Raw genomic sequence first — 25,323 nt, 5'->3', positions numbered from 1 at the left:
TACAATTATTCTTGTTGCAGTAAATTTCCCTATTTTCTTAAAAAAAACCGACTTTTCAAATTCCTAGATTCTTAAATGAAATTATTAACTACATTTTGGCCTTCTTATTTTTCTGAATTTTAGTTTGAAGGGAAGCTATCTGCTGTAGCTCAGGAGTAAATTTGCTCTCCTTCTCTCCCAACTGCCCCTAAGTCTCTTTGAACTTCTCTAGAAGTCATCCTGTCCAACATAGTGACAATATTTCCTGATAGTGCTTTTGACAGCAGAAATGTCCAAAGCTGACCCCCGTGCTTCTAAGGCAAGTCTCTCCTAAGGCAAATCTAATGTAGAGGTTAAGAGCCTAGTTCTGGCAAGCAGATAGCCTGGGTTCAAATTGTAGCTCTGTCACTAATTACTTGCTCTGTGACCTTAGACAGTTTATGGAATCTAAGTTTCCTCATCTATAAAATATGAGTAACAGAGCTCCCTAATTCATTGGGTTTTTGTGAGGATTAAAAGAATTAAACAGTGAAAGAAATGCCCCATACTAAGAACTATGTAAGGAGCTATTATTATAACCAGTCATCTTTTGCTGTTTGTTCACCTAGTGTAGTTATTAGCCTTGGCCTCTGTTTATTAGGCCAGACTAGCTGTTTAATTTTCTCAGTTATTTCTTTAAAATTCAACTTTTTCAGATAAAAATCTGATATATCGTACACATTTCACACACATGCACAAACACACACACACACAAACACAATTTCAGCACTGGTACACATTGTAATGATCTCCTTTCACAACCATTAAAGCAGTAGGTACGAAAAGGTTTGTGCTTGGCCTACAGTAGGGTCAGCAAGAGAGAAGGCTTGAGTGTGACGTTCAAAGAAAGGAGGCAGGACTTGGTGACCTATTGATTATAGAGGATCTGGTAGGTGAAGGTATTACACACCACTATAAGGGACCAACCTAGGGTGATTGGGAAAGTAAAGATAAGGGTGCTGTATTTATCTATTGCTATGTAAAAATGACCCCAAAACATAGTGGCTTAAAACAATAGCCATTTATTTTCTCTCGTTTCTGTGGATCATGAATTCAGACAGGGCACAGGAAGGGATGGCTGGTCTCTGCTCCATGATGTCTGGGAAGGTTGAAGGCTGGGACTGGAAATCATCAGAGAGCTTTTTTTAATCCCTATTTCTGGCTAGACCTAGCCTGGGAGGTCACATACCTCACTTCTGTGATACTCCACGGTCAGGGCAGTCAGTATTCCCTCCGCAGATTCAAGGGGAGGGAACACCAACCCCACCTCTGGTTGGAGGAGTGAGCATGAGTCATATTGAAAGAAGAGCTTGTAGGGTAGGCTAATTGTATGATGAGGCCACCCAAGATGGCTGTTCTCTTGCTCTCTGTACATCCCTCAACCAGACCCTGCTTCACCTATACCCTACTCACCTGACTGACCTTCCCTCTTAATCATAGAGCCTGATCAGTAAATGCCTACATACTTGCCCTGGCCCCAGCTAGTGAGTGTTGTAATCTTTAAATCAGAACAGCTTCACAAAGATGGTTTATCAAAGGGGCAGTGAGGGTTGTGCTCCTCTGCTGGTTTCCCTGGCAACTGATGAGCCAACCTGATATCAATTCCCCCATAACAATTCCCTCTTCTTCCGGTAGGGAAGACTGTTGCCACTGCCAGCTTGCCACCTGCTGCCCACCATGGTGTGTCTCTCCAGGACCCTCTTGCTTTGGGTGTAAGTAAGATCCCCTATCCAATAAACCATTGATGTCTCTGTCGCTAACTGTGGATTCTTTCCATCTTGAGGCTGGGCAATTACAAGCTTTGAAGTCCTGCTGGGGTGCAGCCCAACACTAACTTTTGGTGTGGCCAACTTTGAAAAATACAATCTCCCACTTGTTACAAAACATAATTAAGGGTGGGGATTTTACTTTAGGAAAAACCTGGGTTTGGCTTGGAGTAAGTAGGGTTAAAGTGCTCACTTTGTATGTTGTCACTCCTATCTTCTGTATAAAGTAAGTATAGGGAATTCCCTGGTGGTCCAGCGGTTAGGACTCCGCACTTTCACTGCTGTGGGCCTGGGTTCAATATCTGTTGGGGAACAAAATCCCACAAGCCACTTGGGCAAAAAGAAGCCAAAACAACAACAACAAGCAAAATTAAAGAAATAGAAAAAAATTAAATAAATAAATAAAATAAATATAAACGAAAACAATGTTACAAAGTCACAAAAATTTGCTGTCTCCAGCTGAAGATCCTAAATTAAGCAATGGGTTCCCAAAATGTGAGAATAATCATACCTAACACTTACATCATTCTCTGGAAATAGGTACAGGAAAGCAATGCCATGTAATGCTATCAGTTCAGACCCCAGCTCTACCACTTTCCATGCAATCATGGAAAAATAAGTTAACTTCTTTGTAGCTCAGTTATCTCATTAGTTAAGGGGTGGATAATAATAGCATCTAATTCATGGAGTTTTTGTGAAGGTTAATATAATTTTATTAATTGTTCAAAGTTAGGCATTAATGTTTCCTATTCGTCTTCTTCATCCTACTAAGAAACAATTGCAAAATTATCTCATCATAAATGAAAAGCTAACTGGATTGCTTGAAAATATTTTCATGAATTTCCTTTGTGCTTTCTGGGTATTAAGGGAGAGAAGCTGGCCCAGTGAACAGAAAAGGCCCAGGTTACACATAAACCACTGGTCTCAGAAGGTCAGAAGTAGTGGAAAGGGGACCTGGCACCTTATCAGCTGGCTTCTAAGCCAGCGCCTCCTGCCACGCGCCGCTCGGGCGTCCCAGCGCCAGGCTCCGCCCCGCCCCTCCTCTGCTGCCGGCCAATGGCCGGCGGCCGTCGCGGCCCGAGGCTGCTATTGGAGGAGGCGGCCGGGTCGGCGGGTGAAGCGGGGTCAGGGACCCGCCGCTGGCGATCCCTTCTCTCCGCTGGTAACTGTCCGCTCCGCGCTCGGCCACCATGGCTGTGCTGGCGGCCCTTCTGCGCGTTGGCGCCCGCGGGTGCAGCCCCCTGCTTCGGAGGCGGATGCAGGTGAGAGGGACTGGGACTCGGGACTCGCCTCGGAAGTCTTCTGCCTGCGGCCTCGCGGCCGGAAGGAGCCCTAAATGCAGGCCTGAGGAAGCCCCCGGCGGGACCCACGCCCCGAAAGCCACGCGCTCAGACTTGCCGGCTCGTACAGGGCATTTCCGTTATCAGGGGCCCTCCCGGATCGTGATAATTGCTTTCTAGTGTGTCAAATAAGGCAGGTAATTTGACAGGCAGAAAGGCGCGGGCTTGGTTCTGACCTTGCCCGACGGGTAGGGAAGGCCCATAAAACTGTTTCCGAGCTTTTCTTTAAAGCATGTTTGTGAGCGTTATTGTCAAGAGATTTTGATTTCATGCAATAGGTAATCATTATGGGCTTACAGGGTGATAATAAAAAGATGTACCAACTCGGAGCAACTTCAAACCTATCAGGGAAAATAAATGGCTACTCACTTTCTTGATGAGTAACGCTTACGTATTAAGGGCGTCCAGAGCCGTGTTTCTCCTCTGGCTGTTGTGTTTAGGGAACACAGGAGCGACAGCCTTGAAGGAATCTACTATTTTCCGTACGTCAAAGCAAGCTAGCTTGCACCACATGTTTAGGGTCTGGCAAAAGCTAAGGAGTAGGTAGAGAAGTTCAGGGTGTGGTTGGTGAAACGTGACTTTTCCAGTTTGGTTGGAGTAATAAAGTTTGAAATCCAGTCATATTGTAAGGGTTTGGATTTGACTTAAGTCAGTGAGGACCGTTGATATTTTTGCTCTTGTCATAATTACAGGTATAGGAGCACTGAAGTGGGGAAAAAACTGTTGTCTGTTAGGTGTGATGTAACTTGACTGGTGTGCTGGGAGTAGGAGCTGAAAGGGAGGAGCGCTATGCAAGAGATTGTGAAAGAATAAGTGTAGAACTTGACAAATGCAGAGTGAGGTTGGGAGCCAAGGGAAAAGGAAGAGTCAGGAGGAGTGGGTTTCCAGGAAACATGAGTTCTTAGCATATTTGTTAGTGTGTCGGAAATCACAAAAATGTACTTGGGTCATCCTGAGTTTCAACCAACATTTACTAGTGAATTAGGTGAAATAAGTACTCTAATTTTGTAAAAAACAAAACAAAACATAAACCAAGTGCAGAACCCTCTTAATTTATAGTTTAACTAGGGGCTTAAAATCAAACACAATTGTTGCTGATGAGAAAAATGAAGTTGTAGGTTATGTAGCATATGATTTGTGGTGTTCATTTAATTGAACTCTAGGAATTAGTTGTATTGGTTGTTACTTGAATTAAGTGGTCATTTAATGAACCATGGAAATCTGTTTGTTTTAACAGGTTTTCAATATTCAGTGCCATTTTGTGGAATGGAACTTGATCTCTAACCCATTAAACTGGCTTTTTCTCTTTTGCCTTCAAATACACACAGGTCTCCCTTACGGTCAAGAAACCTTTATGGACTTTATCAGAGCCTGTTGCTTTCCAGCTGGAATTGCTTTTTTCTTATGGCCAAAAGAGTAGTCCTCCTCGTCACCTTCGTTTACATCCATTTCTCTTTAAAGCTCTGCAGTTAGATTTCTGTACTGCTCAACAGAAGAATACCAGTGATTTTCTTTTCCTGTATTTTTTCTTCTTCTTCTTGACTTTTCTTTATACTATATTTGACACTTTTGACCATTCCCTCCATTAAAGTCCTGTCTTGCTATTTTGAACCAAGATAATTTTCCTTTAATACTCAGACTTAAAAAAAAAAAAAAATTCTGCATTGTGCCAGTCCTGAGCCTGTTTGTTCCCAGATTCACCTCCTCTTCTCTTTCTATATTGCTGTGAGGCCGATCCTTGCAGGTGCCAGCATCATCTGGCTTCTGGCTGGGTTCAGAAACTGGTGGAAGATTGGGAGATAAGAAGGGAGAAGTCAGGATAATTATTTTTTCCCTCTCTCTGCCTTAGATTGTGTTTCTTTTTTTTTTTTTTTTTTAAACTATTATGAAGAATTAATGCTGTCCATCTTTTTTTTTTTTTTTTTTTTTTAAATTTTATAGCTACTTTTTTATTTTTTATTTATTTATTTATTTATGGCTGTGTTGGGTCCTCGTTGCTGTGCGTGGGCTTTCTCTAGTTGTGTCGAGCGGGGGCTACTCTTCGTTGCAGTGCGTGGGCTTCTCATTGCGATGGCTTCTCTTGTTGTGGAGCACGGGCTCCAGGCATGCGGGCTTTAGAGCGCAGGCTCAGTAGTTGTGGCTTACGGGCTTAGTTGCTCCGCGGCATGTGGGATCTTCGCGGACCAGGGATCCAGCCTGTGTCCCCTTCATTGGCAGGTGGATTCTTAACCACTGTGCCACCAGGGAAGTCCCTCACCTGTGCATTTAATTCTCTGCATTAAATTCTGTTTCACATAGAATGGTTTTTATTTTCCTGGTTGAATCCTCATGGATACTCATGGTTTTTGCATTCCCTTCCCATTCCCTTTCACCCTGTGGAGTTTTGAACCTCAGTTCTCAGGCCTTTCTTATACAGAAAAAAAGAACAGAATGTTTTGGTAAGCAAGTAAGTGGTGATAGTGATCTGATTGGCAGTAAACACAGAGAGAAATGGATAGATTCAAGAGATAGCAAGGAGATAGAATCTGTTGAACTTAATGACTGATTGGCTGTGAATGGCTGAGAGAGGAGTTCCACAGGCATTGATGAGCCCAGCTACAGCAAGTGTGTAGACAGAGGAGAGAAGAGGGCTTTGTACAAGGCCTTTGGGAGACACAGTATTTCAGGACAGACAGAACAAGTGGGAACCCGTGAAGGTGAATGAAAAGAGAGGATGGTGTTGTGGAAGAAAACCAGAGGAATGTAGTGTCACCTGAAAGCCAGGGGAGGGGAGATTTCCAAGAAGGAGGGTGTATTAGTTTCCTTGGGCCATTGTAAGAAAATACCACATATTGGGCAGCTTAAAACAACAGAAATGTTGCACAGTTCTGGAGGCTAGAAAGTCCGAAATCAAGTGTTGGCAGGACCCTGCTGAATCCTGTAGGGAAATCCTTCCTTGCCTCTTCTGAGCTTCTTGTGGTTTGCTGGCAATCTGAGTCCCTTGGTTTGTAGATGCATCACTCCAGTCCTCCATCTGCACATGGCAATCTCCCTGTGTCTTCACTTCCCTTCCCTGTGTCTGTCTCTGTGTTCAAATTTCCCCTTCTTATAAGGACATCAGTCATATTGGATTAGGGCCCACCCTAATGAACTTATTTTGACTTGATTACTTCTGTAAGGACCACGTTTACAAATAAAGTTACATTCTAAGGTCCTGGGGGTTAGGACTTCTTTTGGGTGGGGCACACAATTCAACCCGTAACAGAGGGAGCATTCAACAATGTAAAAATTTAATATAACAGTGTTTATATAAGATTTTAACAAAGGAATTATATAAATGAAATACATAAAATGAACATATACATAAAATGAAAAGTGTTGATTGAAATTAGCATAACTGTTTAATACTTGGAGAACTTTATAAAGACCTGAAGAAATACAGATTTGGATATCAGTTTTATGTAAGGGAACTTTGCTTCCTCATACAGACAATAATATGCATAAACACAAGGTATTTTGAGTACTAACTGCTAAATCCTCTAAGAAGTTGAAAAATTTTTTAAATGATTAATCTGTTTTCTCAAAATGTTTCCTTGATAATGGCTCAATTTCTAATTCATTTTACTGATTTTTACAGTTATTTTGGCATATGGATAGTTCTCATGAATTTGTGTCCTGTGAACAGAAATAATGAAAAATTAGTATCACTGATGACACGCTTGATTAGTGAAGAATATCATAAGCAAATCATTAGTTACTCAAAAATTATGCAGTACTTTGGAAAGAGCAGTTGCCTCAGCTTCCTAAATTTTATTACTATTTTAAATAAAATATATAAAATGTATAACAAATATATACTATGCATAATATATAATATTATATATATGTATAATATGTAAACTATATATATGTATAATAGAGTGAGACTGCTTGGATTTGAAATCCCAGCTCTGCCCCATATTGGCTCTGTGACTCTGGGCAGGTTACTTGACCTGCCTGTGCTTTAGTTTCCTTACCTGTAAAATAAGAATACTAATATCCACCCACTGGCTGGTTCTATATCTAAAACATATTCCATATACATCTGTTTGTATCCACCCCTCTTGTGACCTCCCTAGCAGTAGCCACATGAGCTCTTGCCTGGTCTTCTTCCCTTTTTCTACTCCTGCTCCTACAATCAGTTCTCTATACTTTAGCCAGAGTGGTCTTTTTATAATAGAAAAGCCTTCAGTGGCTTCTCATTGCACAGACTAGAATCCAGAGTCCTTCTCATGGCCTCTTTGGTCCCTGCTTGCTTCTTTAGTCAAAGCTCAGACTGTGTTCTCCTGAGTATGTGGCTCCTGCTATACTGTTCCACTTTCTATACTTAGCATGTGCCAAGTTTGTTTCTAATTCAAGACCTTTGTCCTAGTTCTTCCCAATGCATCAAATGCTCTTTTCCCTAGATCTTCCCCAGGCTGACTCTTTTTTTTTTTTTTTAATTAATTTATTTTGGCTGTGTTGTGCCTTCGTGGCTGCACGTGGGCTTTCTCTAGTTGCAGCAAGCGGGGGCTTCTCTTCGTTGCAGTGCGTGGGCTTCTTATTGCTGTGGTTTCTCTTGTTGCGGAGTATGGGCTCTAGGTGCGTGGGCTTCAGTAGTTGCAGCACGCAGGTTCAGTTAGTTGTGGCTCGCGGGCTGTAGAGCGCAGGCTCAGTAGTTGTGGCACATGAGCTTAGTAGCTGCGCGGCATGTGGGATCTTCCTGGACCAGGGATTGAACCCATGTCCCCTGCATTGGCAGGCGGATTCTTAACCACTGCGCCACCAGGGAAGTCCCCCCAGGCTAACTCTTTAATATTCAGTTTCTCAGCTCCAGTGACATCTCCAGAGAGCCCTCTGTGGAACATCCCATGTAAAATAGGCCCTCACTCTGTAGCTCATTATCCCATTTTGTTGGCTTCAGAATATATTTACCCTACCTGAAATGTTTTTCAGAGCTGCTAGTAAGCACCAGACTTTGTTCATTTGTTTAGTGTTTCTTGCCATCATTGGGATAAAAAATAAATAAAATCAGTCTCTTCTTGAAACTTACAGTCTAGTGGGGAGACAGGCCAGTGAGGGTTACAGAATTATGTGTTTGGGACAAATAGAGTGCACAGTGTGCTGCAGAAGCTAAGACTGGAGTGTCTACCTCTGCCTGCATTGTCAAGGGTGGTCTCTAGAGTTCTTGGGGCAGCTGAGCTGTCCTTGAAAGATGATTGTGATATGCAAATAAAACTTAACTAGTTGTGTTCATTTATCACATATTTATCACACATTATGTTCAGTGTCTTGATCCTACTATAATTTTGTCATTCCTGGGATATTTAATGAGCTCTAGGCACTATGCCAAGTGACAAGGATGTAGCAGTGAATGAGAAAGGAGGAGGAAGGGAAGGGGGAAAGACAGGACTGCTCTCAGAAGCTTGCATTATATGGAGAGAGAGAGATTATATATGTGAACCCTGTATTTACACAGTGTGAGAGGTGCTTTGAAGGAAATAATCATGTTGAAATAGAAGCCAACTTTAAATAGGCAGGGAGAAGCACTCTGGGGTTGTATCATTTGAGCTGAGACTTGAAGAACAAAAATGAATCAGCCAAGGCAAGCTGGGGAAAGGCTGTTACTGGCAGAGGCACACTGCAAAGAGCTTGAGGTGGGAATGGGTTCAGAACAAAGAGGAGGCTGGTGTGGCTGGCACAAGCAAGAGTGGCATGAGTTTGGAAAGAACATTAGAAAAGAAGACAAAAAAAGGAAAGAACATTAGGAGCCAGATCATACCATCCAGATCATCAGGAGCTCCAGTTCCAGGAGCCAGGAACTTGTAGGATAAGGGAAAGACTGTGGATATCATTCCAAGAACAATGGAAAGCCATCAAAGGATTTTAATCAGGGGAGCGATGTGATCTGATTTACATTTGTGTGTGTGTGGGGGGGGTTGTTTTTGTTTTTTTGTGTTTTTTTTGGCCGCACCATGCAGCTTGTGGGATCTCAGTCCCACTGGGATCTCAGTTTCCCACCAAGGATTGAACCTGGGCCACTGCAGTGAAAGCACCAACTCCTAACCATTGGACCACCAGGGAACTCCCTGATTTACGTTTTAAAAACCGGATGGACTGAAGAAGGGAAGTTGGGGATGCAGGAAATGAAGTAAAAGGCTGTTACAGTAGCAAGAGATGGTGGCTGGGACTAGGTGGCAGTAGTGCAGATGAAGCAAAGTGGAAGAATTTAGGTATATTTTAGACTCAGTATTGACAGTACCTGTGATAGAGTATCTCTAGGTATTAGGCAGAGATGGAGGGTGAGTCCTAAGATTTTGGCTTAGCACCTGGGCAGATTGTGACGTGATGTCTTGAGGAGGGAAATGCTGGAAAGAAACTAGTGTTCTACTTTTCCGGTTATCACGGCGTGAGGCACCATGAGCAGCAAAGTCTCCCGTGACACCCTCTACGAGGCGGTACGGGAAGTCCTGCATGGGAGCCAGCGCAAGGCCCGGAAGTTTTTGGAGATGGTGGAGCTTCAGATCAGCCTGAAGAACTGTGACCCTCAGAAGGACAAACGCTTCTTGGGCACTGCCAGGTTGGCACCATTCTCATCCCAGCCCTCAGCATCCCTGTGTCCGTCTCCTCCCTTCAGGCTCTGGTTGAGCCTGAGATGGCCAGGCACTTGCGGCACTGAAGTGCCCGGGTAGTTCAGACCCCCTGCTCCAGGCAGGCGTGGCTGGACAGACCCTCACACTGGGTCTTAAAACAAGGGGGGAGGGACTTCCCTGGTGGCACAGTGGTTAAGAATCCGCCTGCCAATGCAGGGGACACTGGTTTGAGCCCTGGTCCTGGAAGATCCCACATGCTGCAGAGCAGCTAAGCCCGTGCGCCACAGCTACTGAAGCCTGCGTGCCTAGAGCCCATGCTCCACAACAAGAGAAGCCACTGCAATGAGAAGCACGCACACCGCAACGAAGAGTAGCCCCTGCTCGCCGCAACTAGAGAAAACCCGTGTGCAGCAACCAAGACCCAATGCAGCCAAAAATAAATAAATAAATTTATAAAAAAAAGAAAAAAAAATTGGCAGAACATTTTGTACATTAAAAGCACCATGGGCAAACCTCAGAGCCTGTACTAAGGCACAGCTTAATAAACCACATTCCCACCATTAAAAAAAAAAAAAAAAACTAGTGTTCTAGGGTGGAAATTGAGAGACATGAGTTGGACATTAAATTCAGGCTATCAAGTTGGCACTTGGATATATGAGTCTGCAGGTCAAGGCTGGAGACAGAAATTTGGAAATCACCAGGACATAATTGCTGTTTAAAGCTGTGGGGCTAGATATGATTAAGGAGACAGTGAAGATGGAAAATTAAAAGGGGCCTGGAACAAAGCCCTGGGACATTCCAGCACTTAGAGATTGGGAAGGGGAGGATGAAACAGCAAAGAAAACTGAGAAAAATAACTAGAGAGATAAGGGGAGACTATAAGATTGTGTTAAAATGGAAGCCAAGAAAAGGGATGGTTTGTGTAGTGGTTTACACATATTACCTCATTTCATTCTCACAACAACTTGTGGAGAGTATTTTAGAAAACTTAATGCTCAAGAATACTCAGCTAGTAAGCCCAGGCTCTTAACCACTGTGCGTGTTTCCCCAAGAAGAAAAGTGAGTCCCAGGTTGCTGAGAGGATGAGATGAGTATAGTGAAATCTTTATTGGATTTTGCTATCCAGACATTGTTGATCTTGCTCAGAGCCAACAGTAGGATAGATAAAAGCCAGATTTGGTGGGGTTGAACAGTAAGTAGGAGGTGAGGACAAGGAAACAAATAGTAGGTAACTTGTTGGAGAACTTCTCTTGTACAGAGGAGCTAAGAAATGAGGTGAAAGCTCAATGGGAGTCTGGGTTAAGAGAAGTTTGTTTTTAATTCTTTCAGGCGGGAGGAAGCCTATTACTGTGCTTACGGAATAATCCAGGAGTAAAGGGGATGAATGATGTTGGGGCGAGGGAAGGGATAACGGAAGATGTGGCATCTTTGAAAAGGCAACTGGAATGGGATCCAGGGCAAAGTGGAGAAACCAGGGAACCTTCAACTAAACAGAACCAGAGACTTTAAAGTGGTTTAGAAAAGGCCCTTTGATTGCAAGGAACAACATCCCATTTCACACTAGCTAAGTAGAAAGGGGCTTTTTTGAAGATATACAATAGGCAAGCTCTTGGACATCCAATGTTAGGAAATAAAGTAAAGCTGGCCTTGCTGGAACCCTAACTACAAAATCACTAACTATGTTATCTTTTGTCTCTTGTAGTGTGGCATGGTCTTTTCTTCCTTTTCTGAGTGTATATGTTCCATTCCTTTGCTTCTCTGCTTACTTGTGGCTTTTCTCTTTGCTGTAACCTCTGCTTTTACATGGTGTTGCTGACTAACTCCAGCCCCTTGGGCCTTTCACTTCAAGTGCCCATCATCATCCAGTTGATTGGGTCTCTCAGAGTGCTAGCTTGGTTCAAAGTCCATTCCATTTGTGGTCCTGTCAGCTCTGGCCAGTGGGAGGAGGATGGGAATCACCTTGTAGGTACTTAGGGCTGTCCCTTCCAGACCCTTTGGAGAAAGGGGTGTAGCTGGAGAGGCAATGACTGGCATGTTTACTACAAGTAGGAAATTTTAATTCAGAGTTGGGTCACAGATAATATGCTAGAATCCTTCAGTGTAAGTAGGTTATATAAGCAGCAGCCCAATTTGGGCTTACTTAATTTAGAACTTAGATTTAACTTAAAATTATATTTTATAAAGCTTATACTTAAAAAGGCTTAGAAATTTTAAGATGATAAATTCATCAGAAGTTAAAACATACAGTTCCAATGAACAGTTAATCAGATGAGAATATTACAAAAATAGTAATTTAAAAAATTGTAACAGTGATATATGCAAACAGGAAAATTTGGAAATTAAAGTATAATGCAGCAAAAAGAAATTACCATAATCCCGTTACTGAGAAGTATAAAGTGATGTAGATTAATATTTTTTACATCATAACAAATATTTATATTACAGGAAATAAGATATGTGGAACGAAGTTATGTATCAAAACCCACTTTGAATGTAAGTATAAATTTAAATTGTGCTTTAAATTTTCAAGAATTTAAAGGAAATGTAGTCTATTAAAAATGCATATTCTAAAGCATGTATAGATGAGGGTCAGCTTGGGATGATTCAGTGGTTAGGAATAGCTAATTATTGAAATATTAAGTCAAACTCCCAAATTACCATAAAAAATTTCAGTCTAGCGCCCTGCATAATTTCTGCTTCTTCCCCAATCATTGTCTATGGTAAACAACCTTCTCTAAAACTAGGTAATGTTCTTCCTTTACTTTTGGGGACCCCCATTATATTGTGTTGGTACATTGCAGAGGCCACATGGAAGATACTAGAAGAAAGGGGCTGAAGGAGACTGGGGATTAGACAGGAAGGACCATCACCTGGTCACCTAGTGCTTCCTGAGGGGTCCTCCTTTTGTTTCATAACGGTTCCTAAAAAGACTTAGTAATAGCCTCGACCATAATCTAGGGAATGGTTCTCTTATTATCTATGAGGATTTATGTATGTATGTATGTATGTATTTATCTAAGAGCATGTAGAAGGCAAGCGTAAGGAGAGAATTGTTAAAATAGTGTTTTGCAATATTTAAGAGAGCTTTTATTTACTTTTTCTTAAATTTTATATTGTCTTATTAATAGTTTAAGAAATTATGGCTCTGGCTGTGTCCTAGTTAAGTGGTATGGCCCCCACTAACATACAGGTCTTGACCCTAGACCAGAGTTTCCCTTCAGTAAGGAAGCCCTTTAATTAGGGCTTTTTGTGCAGTTAACAAGGGTTAAACTGATCATTTCTTAAATTTTGACTAAGGGATAGAATTGAACCTTAAGCTTCTGGTCTATGCCTATTTTAGAACTGGTTTCTCTTAGGTTTTCTATTAGGTCTTAAATCATAAAGTACCAGCATTGAACTGATTTTAGTGCTGTTCTAATATTATTTTCATCTTTGATGGGTAATTAGTCATTCATAAAAAGTCTGTTTCTTGGATAATATATCTATGAATTGTTCATTTATGAAAGATGATGCGGGTAAAATATTTAAGTATAATAATTCTTACCATCCTCTGTCTTGCCAGCAAGTGGTCATAGTCGGTGCTGCAAGAACACCCATTGGGTCCTTTCTAGGAAGCCTTTCCGCTCTGCCAGCCACTAAACTTGCTTCCATTGCAATTCAGGGAGCCATTGAAAAGGCAGGTTAGTGGCTGCTTTACTTTTTGTGTTGAGGGGCAGTGATTCAATGGAACAAATGTTTATTTTGCACTTACTATATATGTAACACTTAGAAACGAATTAATGCCTACATTTCTGAATTCCCTTGAAAAGAAGTCCTTGTACTATAGTGTTACGAATGAAGCTCAAAACTGACAAGAAAAAGAAACCATTCCTGCTATATAATGTCATGTACTTGACTAGGTAATTACTAACTATTAAATTGAATGAAATATGGAAATGTCTTTTTGATTTTTTAAAAAAGGGATTCCAAAAGAAGAAGTGAAAGAAGCATACATGGGTAATGTTCTACAAGGAGGTGAAGGACAAGCCCCTACAAGGCAAGCAGTACTGGGTGCAGGTATTAGGACTACATTTTTGCTTTTACACTTAAATGTTTGACATGGCAAAATGGAAGTCATTTCAGCTTAAAATGTTAAATGCATAATAGACTTATATTGGCAGAAGAGATGTTGCAGATTATAGTTTAACATGCTCTATTTTGTTACAGTTTATTTGAAGAATATCTTTGTTTTTCAAAAGTATGATTTATATTGGTTTTAGGCTTACCTATTTCTACTCCATGTACCACTGTAAACAAAGTTTGTGCCTCAGGAATGAAAGCCATCATGATGGCCTCTCAGAATCTTATGTGTGGACATCAGGTAAGAAGTACCTTCTTTTCCATTTTATAACTAAAATAATATGCAGTGCTAAAAAACACTAAAAATCTAAGCATATTCATACTCTAGAAGTGAGATTCTTTCTCATAAGTGCAGTTGCTGTGTTGTTTCAGACACTCAGGAGTGTCTGGATTTGCCAATTCCATTTGAAGTCGAGGTCAAAATGATAGCTCAAGTGTCTAGTATTAAAAAGTAGTTTTCAGCCAGGACGTTTTAGTCTTTGGGTGCCCCTTTACTTAGAGATTCTGGTTGATTTAAGACACTGTAAATTTTGTCCGTGCTAGAATGAGAAGGGTTTTTATCATAAATGAGAATAAGGTGCTGACCCTGGGAATCAAATCGTTGATTGAGCCCAGAATTGATGACTAATTTATAGTTCCTTATGTTCAGGTTCAGCTGTAAAATTGTGCAGGCTTTCTGTTGGCCTTGATGATTGTGATCTTGTCTTTACCTGAGACTGAGCAAGAGATAGGCTGCTCAGCAAATATATGCTGGATGTTAGGAGGCTAGACCTGGACTCGTAGACCTAAGAGTTTATCAGATCCAAGCCTTTTTTTCAGTTGAGGAAAGAGGTTGAGAGGACTACAAACACAGTTAGTTACAGGGGTAAAATTAGAAAACAGGTGTCCCTATCCCTGTCTAGTGCATTCCAGCCTATAACACACCAAGGTAAAAGGTAAAAATCAGTTGTGAGGTGTTTGCAGATTATTTCTTACATGTACAAGAATCATAATTATGCATACCCTTGCTGTTACTCCTCCCTTGCTTTGTTTCCAGTTGTAAGGCAAGCCAAAGAGAAAAAAAAGAGTGATACCTGATACACATGCTAAAAACAGATGATATAGAAAAGTATAAAATGAACAATCTTCTTTCTTCTTGCCCCACTTTGAATCTCTGACTTATTCATCACTTTTCTGTGTATTCTGCCACCTAAGAGCAGAGAAACTTTGGGGAAGTTTCTTAAACTCTGTGCCCCATGTAATGTCTTGGAGATTATTCTGTATCAGCACATAAGATAGTACTCTATTGAACTGAACAACTATAATATACTTATGGGTCCTTATTGAATGGACATCTAGATTGTCTCCAGTTCTTCACTATTTTAAATAATGCTGCAGACAGTACCCCTATGCATATATCTTTGTGTACTTATAAATACTTAAATCAACTCTTGTTAATTCACTGTACTACGCGGTATAGTGTAGTGGTTAAGAACAAAAAGTCTGGAGCCAGACTAATTTCAAATCCTAGTTTTGCCCATCATTAGTTGAGGATCTACTATGTGGACGTTCACTGGAGATTGGTGAACAAAGCATTAAAAAATGTCATCGTGTGCAAGTCTGTCTTTTGGAAAAATTCCTAAGAGGAGATTTTTGGAGTCAGAGATTTAAAAATTTTGATATTTTCAAATGCTTTCCATGAAAGTTATACCAGTTACACATTTTCCAAAGCTTGTGAGAGCTTGTTTGCCTATACACAAGGTAACACTGACATCAGGTATTACCAAACCCTTGTTAAACGGTCATGAGATTGTTTAGATGTTTCAGAACGGTTTGAATGACAAGGAAAATTTTGTCTCAGTTGATTTTTTTGTGGTTCTCTAGCAAATGCTTTCAGTTAGTGTTCTTTGATTCATTTGTGCATGTATAAAATTATCTGACTTAGAGGAATACTAGGAATTGCCTTATTTTGAATATTATCTGATTTTGGAAAATGGTCAATTTTATTATATTCTATAGAATAATTGATAACTTAATTTCTGCCACTTATTATTGCCATCATCCCCAGAAAATACTCAGTATTTCAGGATAACAGAATAAAACTTATATGAGAGCTATTTGAGACTCTCCATATTTGAAAACAGGCAAGATATTTAGGTTTCTTTGGTATAGAACTTGTTTGTCTTTATTCTTGATTAAAGACTGTGAGAATATAATATTGGCTTTAATTTTATATTTACATTAATGTTTTATATTAAACTATTTTTAAAAATTAGCCCTTATAATGCAAATGAATTTCTTTTGTTAATCTGTAATTACAGGTTAGTTGATTAATACTTATTAAACTTCTACTATATATGCCAGGCACTAATGACATAAAAATAGATACGACAAGGGTTTCTGGCCTCAAAGGAGCTTAGTTTGGTGAGAAGATTTGACACATAAATATAGCTACAGTACAGTGTAATATTATTAATAAAAGCAATGCACAGTAATTGAGGAACACAAAAGAAGGAAGGGAAACTGTTCCAAAAAAGGATAGAAATACGTGGTCAGGGAAAGCATGAAGTGGCTGTGTTTTGATTAGTTTTAAAGGAAATGTAGGTGTTTTACACCTTGGTGGATAGGTCAGAAGTGCAGAGATGGTGTGAATTAGCACGGTATCTTTGAAAACCTTGATTTTCTTTTTTTCTTTTTGGCTGCACTGCGCGGCATGTGGGATCTTAGTACCCCGACCAGGGATTGAACCTGTGCCCCCTGCAGTGGAAGTGCAGAGTCTTAACCACTGGACCGCCAGGGAAATCTCTTTAAAGATATTTAAACAGTTCAGTATGACCTCAGGTGTAGGTCCAGGCATGAGACTGGAAAGGGAACGAGAAGTCAGATTGTAAAGGGCCTTATGTGCTATGCTGGTGAGTCCTGTAAGGAGTGGAATGACCAGACTTACAGTCTAGCCAGAATGACTCAGATGAGTGTAGATGACACTTGGTGGAAGGACAGGCTGCATATCAGATGATCAAGTAGAAAATTACTATAACTATCTGGGAAGAGTTGATTGGGAGGATCACAATCAAGGAAGTAGGATTATTTCCGAGAACTGAGATTACGTTTTTGGCAGTGTCAGTGAAATGAGAGGTTAGAAGAATTTCAGAAGACGGTTCTACATTAAAGATTCCTGGCATTCTTATTAATGTCTGATTCTGATCTTAATTATCATTACACGTTTCAGACCATTTCCTTTTACCAGTGTCAAGAGGGTACTTCCTATAGTGACTGTATAGCAAATGTTTAATAAAGTCCATGTAGAATACTTGTTTGTTGTAGCTGTGTAAAGGGTATAATGGGTTTGCAACTACAGTTGACCCTTGAACATGGATTTGAACTGCCTGGGTCCACTTAATGTGCAAATTTTTTTCAATAAACACGTACTACAGTTGAATCTGTGGATGTAGAACCATGGATAGGGAGGGCCGACTGTGAAGTTATACACAGATTTTCAAGTGTGTGGAGCGTTGACGTTCCTAATCCTGGTGTTGTTCAGAAGTCAACAGTACTACTTGAATTGACATTGGGTTTTTGTGTGTTGCTGAGCAGGATGTGATGGTGGCAGGTGGGATGGAGAGCATGTCCAATGTTCCCTACGTAATGAACAGAGGAGCAACACCATATGGTGGTATAAAGCTTGAAGATTTGATTGTAAAAGATGGGCTAACTGATGTCTACAATAAAATTCATATGGTAATTGTTGCTTTTTAATGGAGAAATGCCATGTATATAAAATACTGCTTGATTTAAAATATATATATATTTAATTTATTTTTATTTAATTTATTTATTTTTGGCTGCTTTGGGTCTTTGTTGCTGCATGTGGGCTTTCTCTAGTTGTGGCGAGCGGGGGCTACTCTTCATTGCAGTGTGCGTGCTTCTCATTGCGGTGGCTTCTCTTGTTGTGGAGCACAGGCTCTAGGTCCGCGGTCTTCAGTAGTTGTGGCTCGCGGGCTCTAGGGCGCAGGCTCAGTAGTTGTGGTGCACGGGCTTAGTTGCTCCACAGCATGTGGGATCTTCCTGGACCAGGGATCAAACCCATGTCCCCTGCATTGGCAGGTGGATTCGTAACCACTGCACCACCAGGAAAGTCCAATATATATATCTCAGAAACTGAACTGAAGGATATAAATGTTGATTGAGCCATTCATTTTAGGAAAATGTTTTTCTAAGCTCATTGCATCAACTTGGCTCAATTGTTGAATAAATTGCCCCATACTGAAATAGGGCATTTTCTAACTTTAAATAATGGATTCCATAGGTGTTTAATTATTTGTCTTCAAAATAGCAACTTCTGGGCTAATTCAAGTATTTGACGATGAGACATGAGTAAAAAAATTACCTAGTACAGAAAGAAGTATATTTTAAGAAAATAAATTTAACTGCTAACCACTATTTTATGTTATGCAAAGTTAATTAGTTTTTTAAAACTTCCAACTTCTATCAGGGCAACTGTGCTGAAAATACTGCAAAGAAGCTGAATATTGCACGAGATGAACAGGATACTTATGCTATTAACTCCTATACCAGAAGTAAAGCAGCATGGGAAGCTGGAAAATTTGGAAATGAAGTTGTTCCTGTCACAATTACAGTAAAAGGTTGAAGGATAGATTTTAATTTTTAGTAGATTTTACGTGTTGCTAAATATTTTATGTTTAAGTTTTAGTACATTTTTATCTTTGTTAATTTCAACTGAGGACGCTGACACTGCTGCTTATGGTTAATAAAGGGAAATGTTGCTAATTCAGAGGTAATATTTAGTTTCTAAAATAATTTAGTTTAATTTCTAATATAATTCTTTCTAATATAGCAACAAAGAACACACTAAGTTAAGTGAAAAGGGGGGATTTATTAGAAGGCCACTTGGGGATTCGTCCCAGAACTGAAAGATGTACAGCAGCAACCAGTCAGCTCTGGGAACTTCAGGGATTGGGAGTGGGTAGTCAGTACCATTAGGGCGTGCTGTCTCGGCTTTTCCATGCTGCTTTTGTTCTTTATTGTCTCAGCCTTCCTGTGGTGCTGCCTCCATCTCCAGGGTCACATCTGTAGGGCTCTCAGTCACAAAGGAAAGAGACCTCCTCACCAATTGCAGCAAAATGAATCCACAGTAAAGACTCAGTTAACTTGGTTTAGGTTACATTTCGATTCTAGAAATAATTACTGTGATGAGAATGATGGTGTACCAAAACTTATCCAGCCTAGGTTGGACATCTACCCCTGGGGTTAGAAGAATGAGGTCTGTGATCATAGAAGGAGGCTGAGAGAGGAGAATGGGATGTGGCTGAACAGAAGATTTAAATTGCATCAGGCTACTTAATAAACTCTTCTTTAAGACACTAACAGAAATTATTGATGGTGGATTCTTGAGTGGAATTTACTTGGGATGGTTTAAGGTATGTGGGCATACAGGGAAGCACAGACTACCAGGCACCTTGTGTACCGTTTCTTACTGAGCAACTAATTATTATCTTCACTGCTAAGATTACTTAATTTAAAAGATTTTGTTTTAGGTAAACCAGATGTAGTGGTGAAAGAAGATGAAGAATATAAACGTGTTGATTTCAGCAGAGTTCCAAAGCTGAAGACGGTTTTCCAAAAAGAAAATGGTTAGTATTAAGAAATGAAGCATAAGAAAAAAGAGTCAGTATACCATGTCTCGTCTTAGAACTGCCTAAGGATTTTTAAAAATTCTAGAAAACAACTAGATGGTATTTAACATTTTCAATGTATCAGGCTCAAGTGAAGTTAACAAAACATATGATATTTATCCAAAGTATATTTAAAATTGCTTAACAGTTAATATTTTCTTTGCGTGTCTGTGTGTTTGAACTTTTTTTTTATTATTAATTTTTATTGGAGTGTAGTTGATTTACAATGTTGTTAGTTTCTGCAGTACAGCAAAGTGAATCAGTTATGCATATACATATATCCACTCGTTTTTAGATTCTATTCCCGTATAGGTCATTACAGAGTATTGAGGTAGAGTTCCCTGTGCTATACAGTAGGTTTTTATTAGTTATTTATTTCATATAAACAGTTAATACTTTCAATATATAAAGCCTCTGGAACAGGTTGTAGAATGATGTAAAACAGTTTTTCATATGTACTTCATCTTGAAAGTTTTTCATGATATGAAAGTCAAGTTTACATATTATGTTAAATATCTGTAAGCCTCTGGAGGACTAAGCTGATAGCTGTTTTTCATTGTTATATCTCTAGTGCCTGGTTCTCAACAAATAAATGTTGAATGTTAGTGTAAATGGGATCCCAGGTTACTAAATCCTTTGAGGAAAAAAGGTCAGTTCTGCTTTTAAAATTGGCTGTATATAGCTGCGATAATCTGAAATAACTTTTTTCCCTTTTTTGATTGAATTTCTCAATACTAACTGTAGGAGTGGATCGATCTTTTTTATTAAAGCATCATATAAAAATTTATATTGCAGGGAATTCCCCGATGGTCCAGTGGTTAGGACTCCGTGCTTCTGCAGCAGGGGCACGGGTTTGATCCCTGGTCGGGGAACTAAGATCCCACAAGCCTCACAGCTCAGCCAAAAAAAGAAAAAAAAAATTTATATTGCAAAAGTATATTTTTATAATTTTAGCAGCAGTCTATTTTAGGGTCTTCATTGGTATTTAAAAGAAAACAGCTTAATTGACATATAATTTGCATACCATAAAATTCTCCTGTTTAAAATGTACAGTTTAGTGACTTTTAGTATTCATTTAACTTCAAGTGATTGTAGAGAAGAAGAAATATCTGATTTTGACACTGATTTGCAAAATATATAATGAGTGCCTGCTCTACTGTGAATAAGCAAAGACTTAGTGTTAGGAAAAATATGAAGTGGTCCTTATCTTTGAGGAATTATGAACCAGCATTTACCCAGTGCCATCACGCATGCCTTTTGAGGTAGCTTTGAATAAACTGTTACAAAAAACTAACATAAGGGGACATCCCTGGTGGTCCAGTGGTTAAGACGCCACGCTCCCAATGCTGGGGGCCCGGGTTCGATCCCTGGTCTGGGAACTAGATCCCACATGCCACAACGAAGATCCCACACGGGGCAGGAACTAAGACCCGGCGAAGCCAAATAAATAAAAATATATTTTAAAAAAATCTAACATAAAAAGGTATACTGACATTAATTGTGTTATACACATACACATTTAATTATGTGTATTTTCCTGAGGGCAGGAATTATCTCCATCCATATCTTCATGCATCTAGCAACCCAGGCAGTATTGTGTAGAAATCTGTTAAATTGATCCAAACGAATTCAGTGTGAAAGAATGTTCTGACGTCATGCTCATTGATACTTTCAGGTACAGTAACAGCTGCCAATGCCAGCACACTGAATGATGGAGCAGCTGCTGTGATTCTGATGACTGCAGATGCAGCCAAGAGGCTCAGTGTTAAACCACTGGCAAGAATAGCAGGTAGAAAATGTTCTGAACTTGTTTATTCCTAAACCCCTATATTCTTCCTGAAATTGAGGTTCTTTGTCAGTAATATTATATGTAATATTGAAGTTGGCTATTTCTGTCTGTAGGTTGTACTTTGTGACAGAATTTAACTAGTACATGTTTTAATTGAGATAGAACCTCCTTCAGTATTTTTGTTAGGATTTGCTTTGTGTAAGAGAAAGCTTTTAAAAATCTTTCCCTATCCTGGATGATGTGTGGGAGACTACAGGGTACATGTTTTCCCCTGGCACTGTGGGGAAAGGTAGCCAGGTAGAATAAAAAGAATATGGGCTTAGGAGTATAGAGATACAAAAAATCTAATTGTACTGGCATTTATTATTAACTGTGTGGTCTTGGCATGTCCTCAGTCTCCTTAAGACTTTTTAGCTGTAAAATCTGCCTTGCCTTCTTCATAAATAGTTAAACAGATACCATTTTGTTTAGATCATGGTTTCTTAACCTCAGCACCATTGACATTTCACAACAAATAATTGTGTTGTAGGGGGCTATTCTATGCATTGTAAGATGTTTAGCAGCTTGGCTTCTACCCACTAGATACTACAATAAGTGGCATTCCACTTGTGCAACAACCAAAAATATCTCTAGATAATGTCAGTGTCCCTGGAGGCAGTTCCCCCTAACTCCCTATCTGTGAAAGTCAATGGCTTAGATGACTGGTATAATCTTATAAAGTGCAGAATCTTAGAAAAGGCACAAATACATTTAAATACACTAAAAGGTGTAGGAAACTTGCATTTTTTCATATTGTATAAGTTGTTAGATATAGTCTTGGGTGCTTGTAAAAAGATTTTAACGACCTTTTTTTTTAAATAAAGCATTTGCTGATGCTGCTGTAGAACCTGTTGATTTTCCAGTTGCACCTGCATATGCTGTACCTAAGGTGAGAACAGAATAACAGACCATAACTCATTGTGCCAATTTCTGGTTTTGCTTATACCAAGGTTGCATGTTTTAGATTTTACATGTTATTCATCTGCCAAAGCATAGAGGTAGCTTAGTTTCAAATCTTCTCACTTCTCCTGAAAACAATTAGAGAGCAACAAGGGTAACAACAACAAAAGTAAAGGGGCAACCCACAAACTATATTTTCAGTGGAGCAGATAAAAACTACATGATTGAATTCCTTGTGTGGAACTCACACACCTGGAATGGCAACCGCAAAGTGGGAGGTTGGTGCAGCAGAGAAAAGAAGGGAATGCTGAGGGTCCAGGGTTCTAGAATTCAAAGCAAATATTCATTACTAGAAGGAGCAGTCTTCAGTCCTGAAAGGGAACTCCCGGGAGCTGGTCTGAGAGTAAAACTGGAGATGGAGAGGACCTATCTGCTCCAATTGTCAGTCTGAGTCTTTGCGGGAAGTTACTAAGGGGTCCCAGGAAAGGAGACAGTGTTGTGTTGGTTTAGGGGTTAAGGGATCTCAGAAGACTCCAGCAAATGTTCCCTTTCAGAAGTAGAGGGCCTCACCGAGAGAGAGAGAGAATGTCTGAGGGTGGCACCCAGATTAAAAAAAAAAAAAAAAAAATCAGTGGGGAATAAGGATAGAGAAGGATCAGAAACAACAGGGAGTGATGATCTGTCCAGAGGTGGCAGATCTCAGAAAGCAACACAGTTATACAACTTCTGAAAGTGAATGTGCATCACATTGGAAAGGAAGGGTGATAAACATTTCTCAGCTAGATTCTGAGAGCTAGAAAAGTGGCTATAGTTAGGTACCATGTTTTGTCTCATGGTGTTGGAACTAGAGGAAGCTGTTTGAGCTGTACAGCTTAGAAAGCTACCTGAGCCTGCTGGAGGAAGAGAGCAAGGAGGAACAAAAGTTTCATGTTAATTTTATTGTTGCTCACAACAAAAAAATTTCTAAAGATAAACACCCTCCTGCAATAGCTGAGGAACTATCAAAACAAAAGATCATATAATAAGACTTTAAATAAATCATTTACAATGAAAATACAATAGCTCTGAATAACTGTGCCCCAGATAACCCCACAGCAACTTTTATAAAGCAGAAACTCTAGGGGATGCAATGAAAAATTAGTAGAGACTAATATACCTCTTTCATTTGATAGATAAAGAATCTAGGACTAAGCAACATATAATCAGTAAAGTAGATCTTAAGAATATGTATCAACTATGTACCCCTAAATAAAGAGTACGTTTTTTTCAGTTACCCATGGAATGTTCAAGAAAATCAAGTTTTCTCTCTCCAAAATAGAAATACGATAATGCAAACAAGTCTTTGATTACAATGCAATAAGATGAGAAATTAGGGCATTCCCTGGCAGTCAAGTGGTTAGGATTCCACACTTCCACTGCAGGGGGCACGGGTTCGATCCTTGGTCAGGGAACTAAGATCCTGCATGCCGTGCAGCCCCCAAAACAAAAACAAAAACAAAAACAAAAAGATGAGAAATTAAAATCAGAAAATAAAAGGGCCCTTCCTCCTGGAAACTAAGAAACTCCATATTTATGTATTACATCAAAGGGAAATAATATAAATGAAAATTGCAGAATTTCAAGAAGATAATGAAAATAAGTTTTGACTTAATTATCTGAACATAATCTATATTTTTAAAAATTTAGGTTCTTAAAGATGCAGGATTGAAAAAAGAAGATATTACAGTGTGGGAAATAAATGAAGCCTTTAGTGTGGTCGTACTAGCAAACATTAAAATGCTAGAGATTGATCCCCAAAAAGTGAATATCAATGGAGGAGCTGTTTCTCTTGGACATCCGATTGGGTAGGTAAAATTATAAAGAAAAATATACCTAGGTTAATGGCTGCCTTTGTATATTCCTATCACAACTTAAACTGCTTCATGATAATTCTTGTTACTCTTGGTTTAACAGTTTTTCTTCCCACCCATCCTTCATAAGGCAAATACCATTTCTGATAGGATCCCCATTGAACACAGATCTATCACATCTGTTCCTTGAAAACTAATATTGTTTTATGTTGAAGAAGATAATTTAAGAGTAAAATCTATGCTTGGGCTTTTTAAAAAGCTGTAACCATTCTTGGGGCTTCCCTGGTGGGCCAGTGGTTAGGACTCCACGCTTCCACTGCAGGGGGCATGGGTTCGATCCCTGGTCGGGAAACTAAGGTCCTGCGTGCCGCTCAGTGCGGCCAAAAAAACAAACAAACAAAAGCTGTAACCCTTCTTGAAACAAGTCTCCCAAGTTAAAGTAAAGTAGTTAAATTCAGCTATAAGTAATGGCTAATTTGGTTATTCATACAGTCTATAAACCATTAAAGTACCAAAATGCTTTCTTAATCCTAGGATGTCTGGAGCCAGGATTGTCGTCCATTTGGCTCATGCCTTGAAGCAAGGAGAATATGGTCTTGCCAGTATTTGCAACGGAGGAGGAGGTGCTTCTGCCATGCTGATCCAAAAGCTGTAGACAACTTCTGTTGTCTAAGGCAACAACCCTATGTAGCCAGAAAGGCCTGCTGTAATCAGGGTGACTGATTACCCTGGGTCAGCTTGTATGAAAATAATGTTTCACTTTTTATGATTTTCAACTCTTTTTTAAAAAATAAGATAAAAAATCAAATCCCCAAACCTTTTGAGATTACACAGTAATTTTTCCTTCTACTTTACATTTTTTCTAATCTTGAACACATTTTTTGTTATAAGGCTGTACTGTTTAAAATACCACTGTGCAATATTAGTGACTTATAAGTAGCTAGAAGCTTCCATTTTAGAGAATAAATCTTAATTTACATTTTTGAGGACTGTTAAAGATTAAGTGAATGTTATCTATCACTAATTTAGATTTAATAGACCCTTCAAAGTTAAGAGCAGTTATTCTGTGCAAACTAGGAATGCCTCAGATCATTAGTCAAGAAGCTGAAGGCTGTAGTGTTGCTAGAAACAGGAGGAACCCATGTGCTCAGGTCTGAAGTGGGTGCAATCAATTTCTCATAACCTCATCATTCAGAATTTGTTTGTTTGGGGGTGGGGGTTAGGATTTTTGCTCTGAATT

General features: G+C 39.6%; 2 protein-coding genes across 3 annotated transcripts in view; both read left to right on the top strand.

Annotated features, from left to right (window-relative positions):
* CUL5 (cullin 5) overlaps positions 1 to 3,047 on the top strand; it is a 116,498-nt gene extending 113,451 nt beyond the window's left edge. Inside the window, exon 19 of the mRNA XM_082343493.1 lies at positions 1,654 to 3,047. Within this exon, the coding sequence (XP_082199619.1) occupies positions 1,654 to 1,734 (81 nt within the window). The 3' untranslated portion in view covers positions 1,735 to 3,047. The remainder of the gene's footprint in view (positions 1 to 1,653) is intronic.
* Positions 2,878 to 25,067, top strand: ACAT1 (acetyl-CoA acetyltransferase 1). 2 transcript variants are annotated; one of them, XM_082343523.1, is made up of 12 exons: positions 2,878 to 3,046; positions 12,160 to 12,207; positions 13,277 to 13,394; positions 13,675 to 13,770; positions 13,974 to 14,074; positions 17,407 to 17,550; positions 18,305 to 18,455; positions 19,368 to 19,463; positions 21,181 to 21,294; positions 22,158 to 22,222; positions 23,920 to 24,077; positions 24,618 to 25,067. In XM_082343523.1, the coding sequence occupies exons 1-12, from the start codon at positions 2,975 to 2,977 to the stop codon at positions 24,736 to 24,738; spliced, it is 1,284 nt and encodes a 427-aa protein (XP_082199649.1). In that variant the 5' UTR covers positions 2,878 to 2,974; the 3' UTR covers positions 24,739 to 25,067. The 2 variants fall into 2 exon arrangements, with proteins under 2 accessions (XP_082199649.1, XP_082199648.1); XM_082343522.1 differs by having other exon boundaries at positions 2,892 to 3,046; positions 19,356 to 19,463.
* Positions 25,068 to 25,323: the final 256 nt, after the last annotated feature.

Source organism: Balaenoptera borealis (genome assembly GCF_965194805.1).
Source record: "Balaenoptera borealis genome assembly, chromosome: 11".
Lineage (NCBI taxonomy): Eukaryota > Metazoa > Chordata > Mammalia > Artiodactyla > Balaenopteridae > Balaenoptera > Balaenoptera borealis.
Note: the sequence above shows the minus strand (reverse complement) of the source record. Positions and strands in the feature narration are given on the sequence as shown.

Bases quoted from the DNA above. Each gene is read 5' to 3' on its own strand.
- ACAT1 (XM_082343522.1), top strand. From the start codon at position 2,975: ATGGCTGTGCTGGCGGCCCTTCTGCGCGTTGGCGCCCGCGGGTGCAGC. The intron at 18,456-19,355 runs GTTGAAGGATAG...TTAATTTAAAAG, and splicing joins TGTCACAATTACAGTAAAAG to ATTTTGTTTTAGGTAAACCA. The intron at 21,295-22,157 runs GTAGAAAATGTT...TTTTAAATAAAG, and splicing joins ACCACTGGCAAGAATAGCAG to CATTTGCTGATGCTGCTGTA.